Below are 19,793 nucleotides of genomic sequence, written 5' to 3' on the forward strand. Positions count from 1 at the left end.
AAATTATAATTGGTATTTTATCCCCCTGAATTGATTACAATGTTTTGCTACAGGCATCGTGCGGTGCAAAGAAGAATCCATGTGTTGGAAATCTCGCAGAGCTGTGTGTCCCATGTGTCAGAGAATGGCTGCAGAATATATATTTTTCCTCAGGACTGAAATATCCTTCACTCTGCTATGGGATTGTTGACCGTATGAGAGTAAGATTGATATTTTGAATTCTCAGAGTGGGCTTTTATCCAAAGTAAGTGCAAAAACGAACATAACATGATTTCTCATTTCTCTAGTCATGGACAACTGGGCTGAGACCATCAAATCAAAATATTTGAAGACCTGGTTTATGAAAATACGTGGTTGCTAGGAGTCTAACCCAGGGATTCAGCTGGTTTCGTCCTCTGACCTCTGCGCCATCTGGCCATCTCCACCACGACAGCACCTAAAATACAATAAAATCTGGATTTATAGAGCAGTGTCTTGAACGGGAGCGCATCTCAAGCCGCCGAGCACAAACAGTGGGCAGATTTATTTTTACGGAAAGGAAGGGGCACTGCGAGTCGTTGGCAGAGGACACAGGGACCGATGGCGGCCTTCGAGCCTGGAGAGCTCCCCTCCGGCCGAGGCACGCGTATCCATCCCGACTCTCACACCTTGCCCGAAGGTCGATCGATACCTGAGTTGTCTTTGGAGTCGGAGTCGGACTCGGAGGGCTCTGCCGATTCGGACGGCTGCCGCGCGCGGTGCGGCAGCTGCTGCAGGTCCATCAGCAGGTCCTTGTGCTCCGTGTTACTATTGTCGAGAGAAGCACGCGGGGAAACCAAAACCGTGAATATTAGTTTCAGTTTCATTTATTTGGTATAGCCCTGTGAGCCATTTGGCTCTTGAATCGGGTGCAACCGCAACAAACAAAAAACATGAACAAGAAAATATCTTAAAGTGACTATGCGCAAAAATAAAAATCCAGTAAAAAACAGCTAAATCTTTCTAGAAAAAGCACCGTACACCAACGCTGTGTGCAAAAATCCCAGTGGGATGCAAGTTAAACAACAACAACAACCACAAGACAACTTAGATTAAAGCCATCAGTTTAACTCCGTACTCCAACAAACAAACATGGCCAAACCAAAAAACTTTTCGAAATCACCAAAATAAAGCCATAAAAGCAATGTAACAGTGATCATAGGAACTGTGACCGAAATTTCACAATAAACGACATAAACAACATGTACCACCAAACCCTGTTGCCATAGCTGGCTGCATGAGTCACTCCACAACAGCAGGAGCATCAGTCGGAGTATCAACATTTTTCAATGGACCTTTAAAGATCAGCACACTAAATCAATACACAAGATCATACTTTGCAGCAGTCATCCGGAGCGAAACATTTGATTTTAGGCCAATGAATAGCAGTGGCAGCTAGGGGTGTACAACTTCTCTCGAGCAGTTTTGAGCGAAGATCTCATAGGTAGCATTCCAGACCCTGGGGGCATCAATAGCAAAGGCCCTTCCTCCAGTATTTGGATGGCAATAAGGAATGTGAAGCTGGTAAATGAGCGAAGACCTTAGGTCACATTTGTTCTTTGAAACAGAGAGGAGATCCAGCAGGTAGTCTGCGGATTTTTTTGTAAGTACATCGTGAATAAATAAGATCTGGTGCACAAGCCGTCGAACATTAAGAGATGTTAAGTTTGACCCAATGTAGAGATCGCAGTGGTGGGTCCTATATGGGCAGTTCAATGCAAATCTTAAAGCCGAGTGATAAATTGAGTCAAGTTTCTTCAGTACAGTACTGGGGGCTGATTTATATACGATGTCACAGTAATCAAGTAGAGGCAGTATGGTAGCTTTTATCAATTCCAAACGGAACATAGGGGGGAAGCAGTGCTTGTGTTGATACAGAAAACCAATTTTTATTTTTGTCTTTTTACCAATATAATCAATGTGATCTTCAAAATTCAGTTTTGAATCAAGGATGACCCCAAGATACTTATAGATCTTGACTTGCTCTATTAGATAATTATTTAAGGAATGTAATTGGGGAAAAAAAACTTCCTGCTTTAGTCCTGGTGAGAAGCATACCACCTTGGTTTTGGAGGTATTCAGGACTAGTTTAAGAGCAACTAGCTGATGTTGTAGTTTGTTGAAATCACCCTGGAGCTTACCAATCATGTCATCTGAAGAGCGGCCAGCAGTAATCTGTATCGTGTCATCTGCAAAAAGGTTTACCCTGGAATGATCCAGGTCAGTGCCCAAGTCATTGACATAAAGAGAGAAGAAGAGGGGGCCGAGGATGGAACCCTGTGGAACCCCTTTTGTTATCTTAACACTGTTTGACCTCCAACCATCTGTGAATACAGTTTGGGTGCGAGAAGAGAGGTAATTTTCTAACCATTATCCCAATATCCCAATTCGCCTGTCGATTCCTCCACCTAGAGCACGCTCCATTGCCCTGCGGCTGCTCCGTCATTGTTCCGGGTCGGGAGTAACGTTTACCAGCATGCGGACATCAAAAAGGCCGCGCACCTGAGGATGTAGCTGATCCAGATGACGGTCTTCTCGTTGGCGTTCTTGGTGTTGATGTTGACGGTGGCGCTCGACTGCACCCACACGTAGCCGCCGCCCTTCTGCAGCCAGCGTACGTAGCGCGTCACGCACTGGCCCTTGTTGAGCACTGCGGGGCACAACACGAGCGCCGCTGATGAGCGCCGCCACTGAGCGCCGCGCGGGACCCCCACCCCCCCCCCCCCCGGCACGTGCCCCGCGTCGTTGTCGGTGCTGGAGGGCCGCGGTGGCGCGAGGGGGGGGGGCAGTGCAGGTGCCCCAGGCCAGCGATGGGCGAGGGGACTTCAGGCTTCTTCGTCAACTGGCGGCCCTGTGGGCCCCGGTAAGGCCCGTGAAGGAGCTTAAGAGCGGCCCCGCGGAGCTAGGCGCCCACCGAAGCGTAGAGATAGAGATTGGTGAGGTGACAGGGAGATCGCAATGAGAGAGAGACATGAGAGAGTTGGGGGAAAGGGGTAGAGATTCGCCGCCACATCTACAGGCATTATGACGTCACGACGCCATGGGACGACGTGACGTGTCACACGGCCAATTTTATTGTGACCCACTGGGAAATATAGTTGCAGAACTATGCACTAGATAAGCTCGCGGGTAATCATTGCTGGTAATCGCCCACTTGCAACGGTTGCCGGAACATTTGTTATTGCATTTTTTGCAATAGAGACTAAAAAAAAATGACTCTAAAAATTAACTTGTCCATCGCTGATCCCCTTATTGGGCAACTACGAGGGCAACTTCCAATCCGCTTACAGGCAGAGGTCACATGACTACCCGAGGATGTGTGCCCTGTAGGACAATCATTGTTTATCACACACACTCTCAACAAACTCCGTTTTCATTGGCTAGGCAGACTTCTTGTTATGCTATGCGATTGGGCGGCACGACCAAAGCGCCCGCTTTGGATTAGGCGGTAAGTTTGGCTTTATCTAACGGTTGACAATGCTGACTACAAACAAAACAAGAGTCAAAGTTGCCTGGAACATTACATTTCAAAATATATTTTAACAAAAACTGTTTATATGCCACACGTATATGTTTTACTCCTTCCTAAGTAGAAACAGAGTTATCAAGCTGCTCAGCAATATGGCTGGCCTGTAATTGATTTCACACGAAAAAGAGTAATCACATGTAACAATTTGTGTTGGAAGAGAGAGAGGGGGGGGGGGCGGTGGAGAGAATTGAGTTTTTCCTCTACTCCAATTTTTTTTCGTCTCTTTGAAACCCACACACAAACTCAGCACTGCTATCACCATGGCTTCTATTAGCTGCTCTGGCAGGGAAATGGCAAGCGGAGTAATTAAACTGTCACATCATTTAGTGGCGATTGCTTTACAGAAAACCAGCCAGTCGCTCGTGCCCATGGGGAGATGCACCAAGTCCTTGGGTATTCGGAGAAAATTCTCGCCGCTTCTTTGCAATTAATATTAAATCTTACAGGGTTCAGGCTCAAGGTAATTTGAAAAGATTTCCTTCCTGCTATTAAGTTCTGTTGAGCAAAAACTTGCTTCCATTCCTTCACCCCAGAATAGAAATAAACCTTGTTCTGCATTATTTATTGCTTAATAAGTTGCGTGGGGAAAATATGCAGCGCAAACTTTGGAAGTAATTTATCCCCAAAAAGATCGCATCCCGTGTCACAAACGCCCTGAAAAACAGCGCCATCGTAGGCGCAGTCGCGAGTAATGTCTGCTTTGGGAGCGGCTCCCTGACCTGTAACGTCGCCCTGGTCAAGGACCATCCGTTAATAGAATGCAAATTGGACACCCCGTTTTGAAAGCCCCATTGCAACACATTTCTGCATAAACCGAAAAACCTATTTGAGCAATTTATTGTAATCAGTGAGAAGTGATTGGCCATTGCGTCATGCTAATAGGAAACAAACGGCCGAGTTCTGTATAAACAGAACATTTTCACCGAGGAGAAAAAAAAACAGATTGAGCCGCACTGAAAATTCAGATGGCAGACGCCTACATAGAAAATTGAATACTTATGAAAATGTTGTAATTTTCTAAATTGAGAATACTTATACGAAGTCTACTGCTGCCCAAAAACCGTCACCACATTTCTTTTGATGGAAAAAAATAGTTAGTGCTAAACAACTGGGTTATAGCAAAACAACTAGTTAGGGCGAAACAACCAGTTAATGTGAAAAAAAACGCCGATACCCAGCATCATCGCTGCCACCTGCGTATTTACTGTGAGACCGTGCCACGCAACGCGACAGGGCAGGGAATTCTGGGACTGAAACTGCGCGAGAGCCGACGGGCGAAAGTGGCCAAGCCCTGCCCGTTGCCAGCGCTCGGCGGAGATGTCTGCAGCATGTGGCGCGGTTCCTAACAGCTCTGCCACGCCGGGCACGCAGAGTCGTTCGGCTCTCCGGTGACCCTCGCATCTCCGGAGTCCCCAAGGGGCGTCCTCTACCAGCGGTCGCCCCCCCCCCCCCAACCGACCTCAGGGTAACAAGATTCTCAAAATTTTAATGACTTCGAAATTCCCGACGTGAATCCCACCACCACAACTCCTGTGCACAAATAAATAAATAACTCGCCGCAAATCCTTGTCTGATGGTTGGATGATAAACCAAAAGTGCATTTTCCCACTGCCAAAATGAAGGGATTTCTGAGAACGCTGCAGTGTATGCGGGGCGCGATGCGGGCACGTGTCGATGTCTCGGATGCCCACGTCGCAATTGCAATTCGCCGAAGTGTTGGGCATTTTGGCAAGAATTCTGGGTCCGTAAGCCCGAATGCATCGTGAATTTACAGCGCCCAAACCCACACCCACAGAGACCCCGACCGTGGTCAAATGTTCGCTCGTGCTCCGACTGCCAAATTCACAGCGATGCCACCACTGCCAGCGGCCGATGGTCAAATAAAATAAACGGTCACGCTCAGAAATTATCCAACGACCCTTGCCTTGACAGAAAATCTATTTTCATGAAGCTTGTGTTTAAGCGTTTACTCGTCTGCGGCACTACAAACGATCTTGTTTTCATTGCGGCTTAGATGTGGCACGAGTGCGTTTTGGCAACAGTAGCGGCACACGGTGCCCTACTTTAGAAGGAGGCATCGTGGAGAGATTAACGTCCGCAAGGAAGCAGATGGGGCAGGAAGGTGCAAAGCTCTTCCTAGGGATGCCCTGAAAATTGGAATATGTGGACTGACGATAGAAAACGGGGAGATCAAACCAAAGTCACTTCTATCAGAGCCATGCACACTTTCACCAGATCAACACAGCACTTATTGCTGTGTACAGATTACTACCACGAGACCGCTCAGTGCTGCTGCTAGACTGCTTCAACTGCAATCTATTTATCCAGGAAAGCCACACTCGTTCTCGAGACTCTCTATTGGCAAGGCCCTGCATTGGGCTGTTTGGGAAATACCTTTTTATGGAGTCAACAGAGATAACCAATGCACTTAATAACCACCATCATCACCACCATCACCATCATCAAGCACTATCAATCACCATAATTCGCATAATCATCATTCCCATTTTTATCTCCATCATCAATCTCCTTCTGATGAAGCAGTAAACTTTTTTATCCAAGTGCAGCTTTCCAGGGTAGGTCGCATGTTGAACGTTTCTGCTCTCAACTGTTTTGCCACGCGACCACTGCCCATAAATGGCTGCAGCCCAACCCAGCCAGGCAGCCGCACTTGCACTTCAAGTTAAATTGACAGTGGAGTGCGCAGGCCGACGCAGCACTCCCGGCGAACGTCGACCTCGCGCGACTCTCACGGGCGACGTATCTGTGAGAGATAAGGGCGAGCGGGCTGAGCGGGTGAGCGGGCGGGCGAGTCCACGCAGGCGGGACGGCGGGCGGATGCACTCACAGTCGAGGTGGCTCAGCCGAATGCCCTCCACGTCCCCCGGGTGAATGAAGTGGTAGCAGCTCTTCCCCACCAGCTCCTCCGCGGCGAAGTCTAGATAGTCGCTCACTCTGCATGGGGCAGCATGCAAGGCACATCATCTAGAGCGATCACACGCAACGGCCAACGAATCAACGTAGGACAGAGGTGGACATCGTCTAGAGCAGTGTTTCTGCACCGAGCGCTGCTGGTGCCCCCCGCAAGGCCGTGGGTAGGTTCTCTGTGGAACTGTCGCAGAAACTGCCGCTTTTTTTCTTCTTTTTCACGATATGCCATATATTTACTGGCCATTGCGCAACTGTTTTATTTTATTTGAGCCAATGAAAAGAAAGTAGGTTTTTAAGGCTAATTAACATTTTACTGCACTTTTAGAGTAGTTTTAATTTTGAAATATATGTTACGAGCACTGCCTCATGCATTTGCGTGGGATAAAACTTAAGTTAATTGCAAGCTTATGGATTTCTTAGGATTCGTTTAACAACGATACTCGCTGGCTGACCTACTTTCAACCACAACATCAACAACAACAACCATAATACGACATATCACTAACATCCACAGCATTAGCAACAATTATATAACACATCAACACTGGTGCACAATGGTCCGCAAAAAAATTATTAACTGTTGACAGCGATCGGTGGGCTCAGGCAGGGTTCTCAAACTCCAGTCCTCACGGCCCACCACGGTGCGCCAATTTATCAATTTACCTCCGTTCACATACAAGTGAAGCAGTTACCAGCCGCACATGCCTGATGATTGCCAAAGCGTTTTCTGCGCGGCATAGTGAGATTCAAATGACCAAATAGATTCTGTGTGCATCACGCGTAACATACGGATGGCTCATTTGTATTCCAATAAGAGATCTTCTTTTTTTGAATGTCCCATTAATTTACAGGAAGAAAAAAAAATGACTCAACACAACTGTGTTTTATGCAACCGCTCACAGAGACAAAGTGAAAAGACCATTCTTGGCGGTTGGGGAGCATTGCAAACAGAGGGCAGAGCAAGCCAGCCAATCAGATCCTAGCGCTGCCACTCACCCTAACAAATGAGCTACTTAGCATCGAGCACACTGAGCCTTATCCATGACCCAAGCCCCATCTCTGGTTTTGTACGCGAACCCTACCCATGCTCGTGATGAGTTCCACAGCCATTCGGGTGGCCTGTTTCCGGAACAGGGAAAGTGGGCCCAGCCCGAATCCTCACGGCAGCTAGGCGGCTCCGACTAGGTCATTGTAGCCTGCCTTGGCAAGGGAGCTACACGCTTTTAGTCGACCACCCTCGGGAACAGTCGTTACGTCATTACGTCAACGTGGAAACAGGATACGTCGTCAAAGGCATCCCAGCCGAAAAGTTAAAAAGGCAAGATTTTAACTTTGAATCATGTAAGCGAACCCAAGCATGCATTCAACCGTGTTTAACAAAAAAAATCAGAATTTTGTTCATGTGCTTGTGATACTGCTTTGGCAGTGGTACACAAACAAAGATAACAAAAACTCGACACTTTTGTCAATAAAACTACCGCGAATGGAAAACATATATATGAGATAGGTGAGTTTTGGTCCCACAAGGCAAGCAGGGGATGAAGGGGGCGATGGGAGGGGAGGGTCAAAGGCCACGAAGCCTTGACACGACAATCGAGCCGTACCGGCCCGTTCCTGGCACAGCCCGGCACAACTTTGGTCTGATTTCCATCGCCCGTGGCAACAGCAGCCACAGGGACTCGGGCGCCGCGGTGGCGAGATGTTAACTCCCTCGCCTGGTATACAGGAGGTTGTGGGTTCGATCGCGACCCTCAACGCCTGAGTTTGCATGTTTCTCTACCCTGTGGTCGTATGGATTCTTCTCCATGCCTTCCGGTTTTTCCCTCCACATTTAGAATCGGCATGCGTTTAGAGCATTTGGCTCCTGCTATAAATTTCCACGTGATAAGCCGTTTTTGTTGAGCTATAACTAGTGGCCAGGTTGCTCCTGAAAAATATCTGTATAGCTCAGTGGGCCCTTACCTGGTAAATAAAAAACACAAATTTCCATAGTGTTTTCACGTCGCCCTCGCTCCCCCACCTGTTCTCGCAGTAGAGGATGCGCAGCTCGAGGGAGACGCGCGTCACGAACATGTGGCAGTCGATGCGAATCTCGCTCAGGGTGGGAGGCGGCAGAGCGTGCGCCAGGGCCACCAGGCCCAGGAGCTGGACCGAGGCGCCACCGTCGTCCCCCGCCAGCCCCAACGAGGTCCCGCCGGCCGAGGAGGAGGCCGCTCGAACCCTGAGCCGCCCCACCACGTGGATCACCTGGGCGTGCACGCGACAACGCTCGCCTCGTCACCGACCCGTTCGTTCCGAATCGTACTCGCGTACTATAAGTGAGTGGGGAGTGTGTCGGGTGTCAACGGCTCCCCTCGTTCACCCCCCCCCCCCAGCACCACTTCTTTCCTCAATGCCTCGATGGCACATATCTATGCGGTGTATGGATTTGAAACGGGGGCTTTCATCTTGCATGGAGCTATTTCAAATCGTACAGTGGATAGGCAGCACCAGAATGGATTTGCCGATTCATTAACATGTCAAAGCTCAGTTATTTTGGCTGCTTCGTGATATCAACCTCGATCAAAAAGTAAACATAAACACACACACACGCGCGTGCAGGTGATGCATTCTCTGTACACAAAGTACACGCGAGTTATTTGTTGGCAGAGGCAGATAATTGGGCGTTATTTTGGCATGGTCACTGGTGGACCAGCAGTTGGCAAAAGAAAAAATGTAGAGAAATTGAAAGTAGTGCCGAGAGGGCAGAATAAAAGTTGAAAAACTTTTTGGCCGATGGACTTTCCGCAGGATTTAATGTTCCAGGATCGCGCTGGCCAATCGTTTGTGCGGCTCATCTGGGACCCACGGGCAGAGCTGAGCCACTTGGCAGGTAAGGGCCTCTTGGCCGCTATCCACGCGCTGACTGCCGTCGACCCTCTACACTGAGTGCGCTCACGCCTGGCAACGCAAACTCCGATTGTTACCCAATTCCAGGGATTATTGAACGCCCCGGAAAGTAGGACCCACCCCCATGCCTGTGCCTGGTGTCAATAAAGTTACACTGATCTGGTCTCACACACACACACTGGGTCATAAGATATAACCCAAAACTTTTACTTTCTCACCTGGTTAAATAAAAAAAGATAACTTTAGAACATGGGAGGTGAAGTGACTGTTATTATCCTGAGAACAGGGTAGTAGCAAACTTCACGTTAAAAATAAGCTCAAGTTTCAAGCCCAGGGCTTAAGTTCAGCCTGAGCTGTCGAGGGCTGAGCTCTGGAAAATAGTTCACTGCTGCCACCGCCCCCCCCTTGCTATTGAGGGTGGAGAAATTATGCCCTGCCCAAGCCTTGTGAGGAACTATGCCACCTTTATCACCCGGCAATTGTAAGCCGCACTTGAGTCTGTGTCAGGATGAATGACCTGCAAAATACTAGTAGACGGACGGCTGGTAAGTGGAAGGATTTTGAATAACAAAGGTTATTCGGAAAACAATTATGAGTAAACGACAGCTAAGGCACAGGAGAAACATTGCGATCGAGCGCAAAATGGATAAAACGTCTGAGCAAATAAAGTGAAAAAAGTTAAAAGAGAATAAACCCAAACTCAACTAATGCAGCAGGCAGTATTGAAGAACGAACTAAACAAAGCAAACACAAATGTGACAAAGCAGAGAGGACTGAATGGTGGACAAAGTTATAATGATCGTGCCGCCTGCCATCACGAGCGCTGGGTGAAGGGAACGCCAAGCTCTCACTTCTGAGAGCCGCTGACTACTGCCACCAACCCACCCACCAAAACTCACCCACCAAAATCCAACCACCCAAACCCACCCGTCCACCCAACAGCTATTACAAACGCATCAATACATACAAAGCCGTGCTTTGCATTCAACTTTCAGCAGAACGGCGTGCGTGTGTGTCGTAAAAACTCCGTATAGAAGACATTCCCGGCAAAGTGACCGCGGACCGAGGAAGGTCGGCCTCTGCCATGCTGGGCACCTGCCAGGTCACGCCCGGGTCTAACAGGTCGCCAGTGTGCGGCCACACGCGCCTCCAGAGCCGCACAAAGAAGTACAACTCGCTTAAGAAGCGTAATTGAATAGCGTCGAGAGAAAATGCAGCGTTACGCCGAATTAAATTACATTTCAACGACTGAATAAGTTGCTCCAACATGGCTCATTAAGCAATCGCCTCACCATCCACTCTGCGCAGTGTCAAGCAGCAGAGTGGCAATTATTAAGGCTGTTTCAAATTAAGCGATGCCACCAGTACACGCTGTGGTAACTAATTCCACGGGGTAGGGCTGGAAATGAGAAGGAGCTGAGAACTCGTTGAGAAGTTCCTTCAGCGGGGAGCGGCCGAGCGTGGCCAGCACGGGCTCTGGGCAAGATCAAGGTCGCCACGACGTCGTCATGGCCAAAGCAGGCGATGCCACCAAGCCTCGCCACGCTCGCTGCCACCACCAAGATCTAACCCTAACCGCATCCCACCGTCAGCTCTTAGTTCTTCCACCTTGGGCACGAAACTCGCAGAAACTGTATTCCACTGCCGGTCTCCTCGGTCCTGCATAAGTGTCCCACCCAGCAGAATAGATTTTGCCGAATCCCATCCACAACACTCACCTGCCATGTTCTCTTCCAGACCTTCTGCACTGTGAATTCTGTTTTGCCACAAAGTTCTCTCTCTCAGACGCCTGTGCTCGAATGAAATAGACCCCCCCCCCCACCCCCACCCCCACCAGTCCAGCTTCTACCCCTTCTTCGTAGGCCGCTGCCTGGACCCCGAAGGCCCACGGGCCCCGGTGCAGTGACGTTGCCTGCACTCTCGGCGCTCGATTCCGAGACTGACCTTGTAGCCGGACGACTTGACGTGCAGGCCTCGCTTCGTGAGCGTGGATTTCATGCGGATGAAGAAGGAGCGATCCAACCCTTCGCTCACATTGATCAGAGGCGGACTGCTCAGCTCTGTTGGGGCAAGAGGCGTACACCTATTAGTTTTTTCTAGCGGCAGAAGGAAAACCACGTGTATTCTGTGAGCCACTTTGCAAGAACTGCGGTACTTTCGTAACATTTTCCAATGGACTCCTTCCCATGCTGCATTCTCAAGAGTCTGTGACGGATTTTTTTTTTAATTTGTGTTTTGTTTGGTTTCTCGTCATCAAGCCGAGGTGGCATCCAATCAGAGGTGGTTACTTAGGTGTACACACGGCACACCGATTATGAGGCATGCTCTACCTCGCGTGGACGTTTATTTATTCATTCGTGATTAAATTGCGACGCAGATAAAGTGCAACTTCCAAAAGTTACAATGCAACACAATCTACATTTAAATAGCGTCTAACTGCAACTGCATCTTCAGATGCACGTGAACACAAATGGGGTCTCAAGTGCTGACTTTAATAAGGACAGCAGCAGAGTTTCAACCGCACCAAGTTCAAGCGGAATTCCAGACCCTCAGGAGCAGCAGTCGAGATGGAGAGACCTCCCATAAAATTGTTTGAAATGAAAATAATAAAGCGGCATGTTGAAAAATAAAATTTTCATCAACTCTTGTACGTATTAATATAAAACAACGTCCACATGACAACAAATTAAATTCTTGTGCGATTCAGAAACCCTCGTTAGAAAAATTAATAAAGTGACGATATTGCAAACATTGTTTTTATTTCCATGCACATCCTGGAAAAGGCGCTCCAACAAAGAAAAGACCTTTGACTGTTTCTCTTCTGTGTGTCGGTTTACTTCCAGCACGCTTCCGTGACGATCAAAATGCTGATGGCACAATGAGCGCCGAGTAATGACATTTCCGCGGCAGGGATCGCGGGTGGGAAAGGTTGAACCCGCGGGGCACCGGTGCACACGGACACGGGCTTTTCCGTAAACAATATCCCATTCGAATTAAAACGACACGGAAAAATACTCGGCATTTTCCCGGGGCGGAGTGTTTATTTCATTATCTTGCTCTTCTAATTTTGGGGGGGGGGGGGGGGCGAATGCCAACGCGAGAACCATTACTACGGCGCGTCGCGCGGCGCTCCCAAGCCGGAACGTTATTGAAATGGCTGAGACCGTAATAAACTAATCCCAACTTTTAATGCCGATTAAGCCATTTGAATGCGCCGTCTTTGCACGGGATCCAAACGGCAAGCACGCTCGCCCACGATTGTTAACGGTCACCTGCATTTTAACGTAATTGCCTAAATTAATGCCAGGATTATATGCAGACACGTTCTAATTGGGAGAAGGGGGGAGAAAAAAAAAAGGCCGATTAATTTATATGCAAATGAAACCGATAAAACGGTAAGGCAGGACTAGTTATATCTTAAAATACTGCCCCTGAGCCTCGTAATCAGAGAAACCTTGGCTTGGCTGACCTTCATAAGCTGGCACCTTTTGCTAAATTGGAAAAGAACGATCAGCTCTGACAGCCAGAAGTCGCTGGACGGCAGAGCAACGGTGGGTGGGGGTTTGTCTGCCAAAGAGCCACGGCGATTATCAAATTTGACTTCGTTACCTGCCCACGGCAGGCGGACAGCAGCGCGAGCCCTCGCTGATCGTGACGCCGCCGTCCTTACGAACGGAGCGAGCGATGACCGGAACAAAAGGTCAATTTCTGGCGATTTCCATGGAAGCTTTTCACGTAGGCGTGTGCCATACTAATGTGTTTTTTTTTTTAAATAGCCTTGCGATGTGGTTTGCTTTCAATTAACAGCTAGTTGTTGGGATATGCAGCGGACATGTAGCCTTGATGCGTTTTCATAAATGTCTCGCCATCATTTTGGGAACGGCGATCCAAAATAGCAGCTGCGATGCACTGTACGTACTGTGTAACTACTACGGTCTGTGTACGTGCGGTCTTGACAAAAACGTAAAAAAACGCTTTAAAACTGCCAAGGTAAGGTGTTTGTTTTGTAAATAACATCGCTTTAAGTAGAATGGTCAGCAAACAAGAGTCAAGTGACTGAGTCAGGTGGTGGAAGGACAGCTGCTCGCCCCTGAATGTCGAGGTTCGCAGTTCGCAAACCCAAAGATTTCCTGATTTGTCATTTAATGAGGGAATTTAAGTATTTATTTACGGCACTGTTTGGGGTCTTTGCTGGGTTTTTTTTTTGCGCGGCCATATGTTTGCATGTGTATAGGTGGAACTTCCGTTCGAACCGTAGATAGCCCTCTGCGTTAACTGGCTTGCTATGCATTCATAAGCGCTGCATGTCTCGTTTGCCCACGGCACAAGGGAGCCATGAAACACAACCGCTATTTGCTGTCCGGTGTACGTTTGGGTTGCGATGCGCGTCGTTTCTGCCCGATGTCCGACGTTTTGCTCCACGTGCTGGGAGCTTCTGCAGGAACTAAGCCGATTTCCATTCGACTTCAGTTCCTGAAAAAAATAAAATCTTCAAGTAAAATGTTGAACATCGCGAACGGAAGTCGGAAGAATTCAGCTCGCGGACGAACGCTCCCGGCACTTGGAGAGAAAAGTCGGACATCGTGCCGAACGACGCGCGGCATGACCCAAAAAAAAAACATTGGAGACCTGTACGTCAGCGCGACCGGTACAACCTGAGTGGCAGTGCAATCCCCGTTCGTTTCATTTTCCCATCCTGCTCCTTCTAAACGCAGCGGCTCGTCTTGGTGCTGGCATTACAAGGTGTGCTAGAGGGCCCCCCTTGCGCTGCTGCTGCTGCTGCGATAAGAGGTATCCCCACCTGGGTCGAGGCCGTCGGCCTGCGAGGAGGAGGAGGCCGTGCTGGCCGCGTCCTCCGCGGCCCCCAGGGCGCTCTGCGAGGGGGTGCCGGGCCCAGACGGCAGCTTCATGCCCAGCTGCTCCGCCAGCTCCCCGCGGTCCGCGGGGTGCACGTACTCAAACGCGCTGCTGCCAGCCATCTCCACCTATGCACGCACGCATGCACACAAGACAAAGATCCAGCATGTAGCATTTAACGGAGCGTTGGGGCAAGTGCTGTCAACCAGAATCACCTACGAAGGCCGGCACGGCACACGATGAGGTGAGCGGTCAATACCATACGCGGCCACCTTTGCCTCACCAATAGTGATGTTTGCACACCACACCAGGTAGTAATTTAAAGCTGGGTCTACTGAGGACTGGTCAGATGTTCACCACCGATGTGGCAACCGAGATTGGGTGGCCGGGCTCATAAAGCGCAGTGTGTTAGCCACTACGCCACTGCTCCCCACCTCCAAAGACAAATGTATCCACCTACGCAGGCATACACGCGTAGTGCCACACGCTCACCAACATGCACAGCGTACGCGAGTTGAGCGCATCGCATTGCCCGTGAAAGAGAAGCAGGCAGGCTTGAGCCGAACGAGTCGCGTGACGGTGCAATGGCCTCGGTGGTCGAGACTCACGACGGAGTGGCAGCCAAAGGAGGTAGCGTGCCCAAGGAGACATTCAACGCAGGACGGGGTGATAAGATTGGCTCGTTGCACAGGAGTCAGACGGATTGTACTCGTGGGAATGTGATAGCAGTGGATAAGACCATGGCTGATCATGATGATGAACAGGTTAATGAAAAATGGAAATGAACCCATTTGTCATTGCGTCAATTGACCGAAAGCGGCAACGTTTCGGGAATTGAATTCAGGTTCGTGGTGCGGTGCGCTAACGACCACGCCGCCGCTCCGCCGCAGCCTAACACAAAGTGAAATACACAATAACAAATAAACAAAGTGAAATACACAATAACAAATACACAATAACAAATATACAACGTGAAATACACAATAACAAATACACAAAAACAAATACACAAAGTGAAATACACAATAACAAATACACAATAACAAATACACAATAACAAATACACAAAGTGATATACACAACAACAAATACACAAAGTGAAATACACAACAACAATAACAAATACACTAACAAATACACAATAACAAATACACACGTACAGCTCCCCCGCACTCGTCGGTTAAATTACATGTAATTTATTAACCAAGTTCAGAGCCTGCTGAGATTAATTTTCTAGTTGGCAAGGGTTTATTAAAAATCTGCAGTTTAATTACGGGCAATTTTAATGTGCCAGGCGCGGGGCTATGACGCACGGACACAATGGCCTGATCGCGGGTCGCGGGGTGAAGCGGCTCGTTTCAATAACACGAACCGCGGCTTCAACAATGCAATCACCATCCAGTTTATGTCAGATCAGGGGGACAACCCTTCTCATTGGAAAATAGACTAATACACTATTAATAAAACCGCTCAATGTTGCGCTGATTAGATTCGTTTCCACTTTAAAATATACGACAGTGTGCCCCGTAGCGGTCTCAAGCGCTAAGTGCCGAGGGTCCCTCCGGTGGTGCCGCCGCGCACGACGGCCCCCCCCCCCCCCCCTGCCGCGCTCCGGCCCTTCGCGCTGGCGCTCTCTCAGCAGGACGATGCCGACCTGATGATGCTCGCGGTGGCACGGCGTCAGTGGACGTCCCGCACGGAGCGCTGGGAGTGTGGACAAGGCTTTGCTTGCCACTGGTGGCAGTGGCGGTGGTGGCGGTGCTGGCGGTGCTGGCGGCGGTGGTAGCAGTGGCGGTGGTGCTGGCAGCGGTGGTGGCAGTGATGGCGATTTGTGGCAGTGGTCATGCTGGTGGCCGTGGTGGCGGTGGTGATGGCAAGGAGCATTCCCACGAAATGTCACCTCGTGCGATAATTGACAGACTCTGCTTTATTGGTGCGGCGATCATGATCGATCATGATCGCCGCACCAATAATCAGTGAGTGATAATCATCGCTCACTAATTAACCGCTCGATTATAATTACAGTATATACACACACACATTAAGAAACGTGTCCGAGTGACTCCTTGATTAAAAACGAGAAAAGGGATCGTGGTCAATGTCACTCGCAGCCCTTAACCAGCAGTGGAAAATGCAACATACCTATGGCAAAAGCCAGCCTCGGCACAGCAAAACTGATAAGCACCGTAGCGTTGCTACCTGCGTGCTTTTTCAAAGACCATCGAGAGTCCACGTGGTGCGTCTTTTGAGAATGGATGTTTTTATTCGCCTGTCCTTCACAGTGGGCTAATGGATGATGTAAAGTCATACTTATCACTACAGAGGCACTACAGGCTCTGCTGGGTACACATTTGCGTAGCGCCGTGCTGGTGGCCATTCCAAGAAAATGAATGTGGATGTAAACAATATCATTCTTCTTAATCATATTTGTGTTTCCCCCCCCCCCCCCCCCACTAAGATTACCATATGTTTCATTAACAGACACACATCAGCAAGCGCACACACACGCACGCACAAATATGCATTCCCCACATCTGCTTTATAAATGCGTGGCCACCACAAATGAATATAGTGGCTGACTCATACATACGATTCACACGGCTAATCGCTACATCGTATGCAGAAGGAACGGCGGTTCAGTCCGGTTTGTTTTAGCAAAGACAAATATCCCCCTACAGCCTTTAATAGACTGTTGGGGGCAAGTGCTAATTATGCGAGCACCTATGAAGGCTGGAACGGTACACGGAACTATATAAATATTTTTATTTTAAGAGGTAAGGCCCACTGAGTTCGTTATTTTTTCAGAAGTGACTTGGCCACAAATGATAGCTCAACGAAGTGGCTTATCATGTGGAAATGTATAGCAGCCAATTACTCTAATTGCACGTTTTTAAACACGAGCGGGTGGGTGGGCAGCACCACGCCCGACCGCCTTTGTCTCCCCTGTAGCAATGTTTACATACTGCACCAGGTACTCATTTGAGACTGAGTCGACCAAGGGGAGGCCCAGGGCCTATTCAGATAATCGTTACTGGTGTTGGCCGTGAGCGTAAATCAAATTTGGGTAGCCAGGTTCGTAGTGCACCACGCTATCCGCTACTACACTATCGCTCCCCCATGTCCACGCACATACAAGTCCAAACACGAGCACATATGTATCCACATGCATGTGTAAATGTACGTGTATGCTCATACACGTACACAAGCTAACATATTTGCAGGCACACACACATTGTAGGTGTTTGGCTCGGACCTGAGAGCACAGACATGCACAGGTCGATCTGTTGAATCTCATCAGCACGCACGCACATCACGCGCCACACACTCACAATTTTTTCCCACGTTAGGTGAAGCTAAAATGCAATTGCAGAGTGCGGCAATGCTTACATGGGTGTTCGTCTTTGAGAGCCAATTTCAATAGTAATGTAAAAAGGCCAAGGTTTAATTATATCCACAGGAATATGATTTTTCTGGCAATCAAGTCTGGACTCTGGAAACACTGCCGATCGCATTATCACGTGTCACATAAACAGGGCCCTGTAATGTTACCGCATAAATAAAATTACGTTCATATATTTTTACATGTGTATGCAGAAAAGCACAATCCTGCATTAAAACATTAATACTGCAGCAGCATACTATTACTTTTCCCTTGTGTTAATGCCGCATTTTTATAGTGTGGCTATGATCCATCACACAATGGCAGTGGAATGGCAATGATATAATTACAATTTATAGAGGCATTTTCATTGCACCAACCTTGGCGCTGAACATTTTACCTGTAAACATTTTTTAAAATAAAAGTGTTTTTTTCAATATGCAATGTTTACAAATTATGACAAATTAATTGCACTGAAATAAACAATACATCAACATATAAAACTGTAAATAATATATATATGGAGTGCTGCATTCCGAACTGTTGTTGCATGTTTATCAAACCCATGCCTGCCGTGTCGGGCAACAAAATCGGATCACAAGAGGATTCTTCGGAAGCTCCGGTTCAAGCCTGGTTAGTACATTTACAGGAGACCACTATGGCTCGCTAGGCATTGCAGGTGTGGGGCTGTTATCTGACCAGCACTCCTAAACTATGACATTTAGATTATTCAGTGACATTTAGACCATTGTGCCACACAGGGAGCATGCATTTTATTAAAAAAAGTCTGAAGTTTGACAAAAACTCAAATGGTGTGGCCTCTCCGAGTGAGTGAGGCTACTAGTTCAAGCAAGGGGTTTTTCATGTTAGCACGTGTACACGCGTGTTCGTGTCCGCGTCCTCTTTGGCTGGATAGGTGGAGCTATGCAGGTTGGGAATGGCGCAGGTTACAGAAAAGATGGGCAGATGTGAACCAGGAGAAGGCGAGTGGATTTCCTGATGACTGGTACCGGCGGTGACGAGGTCTGCCTCTCTGTGGAGGAGGCCAATTAAAAGATGCTGCTGGATAACTGGCAGCGATGGGAAGTGGTGGAGCGATGCGCACAACAACGATCGGAGCGTCGGGCGACAGAAACACAGCAAGGCGGTGATGCTGTGGGGAGTGTGACTAATCCCGGTTAACTCGTAACATCTGTGTCTGCCACGTGACCTTCTGCCAGTGAGCATTCGCCACTTCACGTGGTCTCCAAATTCGGCACAAGGGTGGCCGTGACATCAGGGCCACTTTGCGTTAAAGGGCTATTGCTATCAGCATCGAGTGAGTGAGTGAGTGCATGTGTTGTGTTATGTTTTATCACTATGGGTATTATTTTAAACGTACGATGATAAAAAACACAATTGTTCATTCGTGTGCTTTCGGGTGCTTAAAATCAAATACTCCTTATTACGGCTTTCGTCAATACAAGCAGCCAGTGTTACCACTGTGTTTTCAGGTAAATCTAAGAGCACATTAATTTTACTTGCATGCAATTAAATGTTTGGCCGTGAAACTGCAGTTAAAAAAACAATCCCGTGTTGTTTTATTAGGTGCACGTTATTTACAGATATTGTGTTGCATTAATAAATCATTTATAACGTAGCCTCCTTCAGCTCCTATATGAAAGTCATTTAATTTGTTGTAATAAATCTGGCTTCAAACATTCCCACAAAATAGAAGGAAAGGCGCATCATATTTATGACACATTCTTAAAAACGGGGTAATAATTCGATGATAGATTTTGCCCGTATGATTATTTCTGGGTCTTGCTGATGATGGACGCAGTCTCAAGCACTGATTGGTCACTGGCTCTCGATGCGCACGTCACATTCTCCGTGTAGCAACCGAACCTTTACGGAACAGATTTTTTTTTAGCCAACCCCTCGTGCCAATAGAGGCCGCTACTACATTCACTGCAATAGAGAAAAGGAAAAAAAATAGTTAATTGAATCAATTTGCTGCCCCGATTCGTGACAACTCGTTGAATCGCAAAGGCGCGCGTCGTTAGAGCCCCCGTAGCAAGCGTCTGTTGCCCAATCGCATTAGGGAGGGTCTGAACGGCTCCCAGTGAGGCGTGGAAACTGCACTGCAGTGCCCATGGAACAGACAAAAAAACTCAAACACATTCCGTCAGTAACACCGTGGCCCTAAAA

General features: G+C 48.3%; 1 protein-coding gene across 1 annotated transcript in view; it reads right to left on the minus strand.

Annotated features, from left to right (window-relative positions):
- Window positions 1–19,793, minus strand: part of LOC116948442 (neuronal PAS domain-containing protein 3-like) — a 93,902-nt gene that overhangs the window by 3,964 nt on the left and 70,145 nt on the right. The window contains exons 5-10 of the mRNA XM_032965122.2: window positions 14,169–14,352; window positions 11,312–11,427; window positions 8,499–8,725; window positions 6,396–6,502; window positions 2,521–2,668; window positions 671–786 (exon numbers count right to left, since the gene is read on the minus strand). Of these exons, the coding sequence (XP_032821013.2) occupies window positions 671–786; window positions 2,521–2,668; window positions 6,396–6,502; window positions 8,499–8,725; window positions 11,312–11,427; window positions 14,169–14,352 (898 nt within the window). The remainder of the gene's footprint in view (window positions 1–670; window positions 787–2,520; window positions 2,669–6,395; window positions 6,503–8,498; window positions 8,726–11,311; window positions 11,428–14,168; window positions 14,353–19,793) is intronic.

The sequence above is a fragment of the Petromyzon marinus genome, chromosome 33 (assembly GCF_048934315.1).
Source record: "Petromyzon marinus isolate PM22_M1 ecotype Great Lakes invasive population chromosome 33, UKy_Petmar_22M1.pri1.0, whole genome shotgun sequence".
NCBI lineage: Eukaryota > Metazoa > Chordata > Hyperoartia > Petromyzontiformes > Petromyzontidae > Petromyzon > Petromyzon marinus.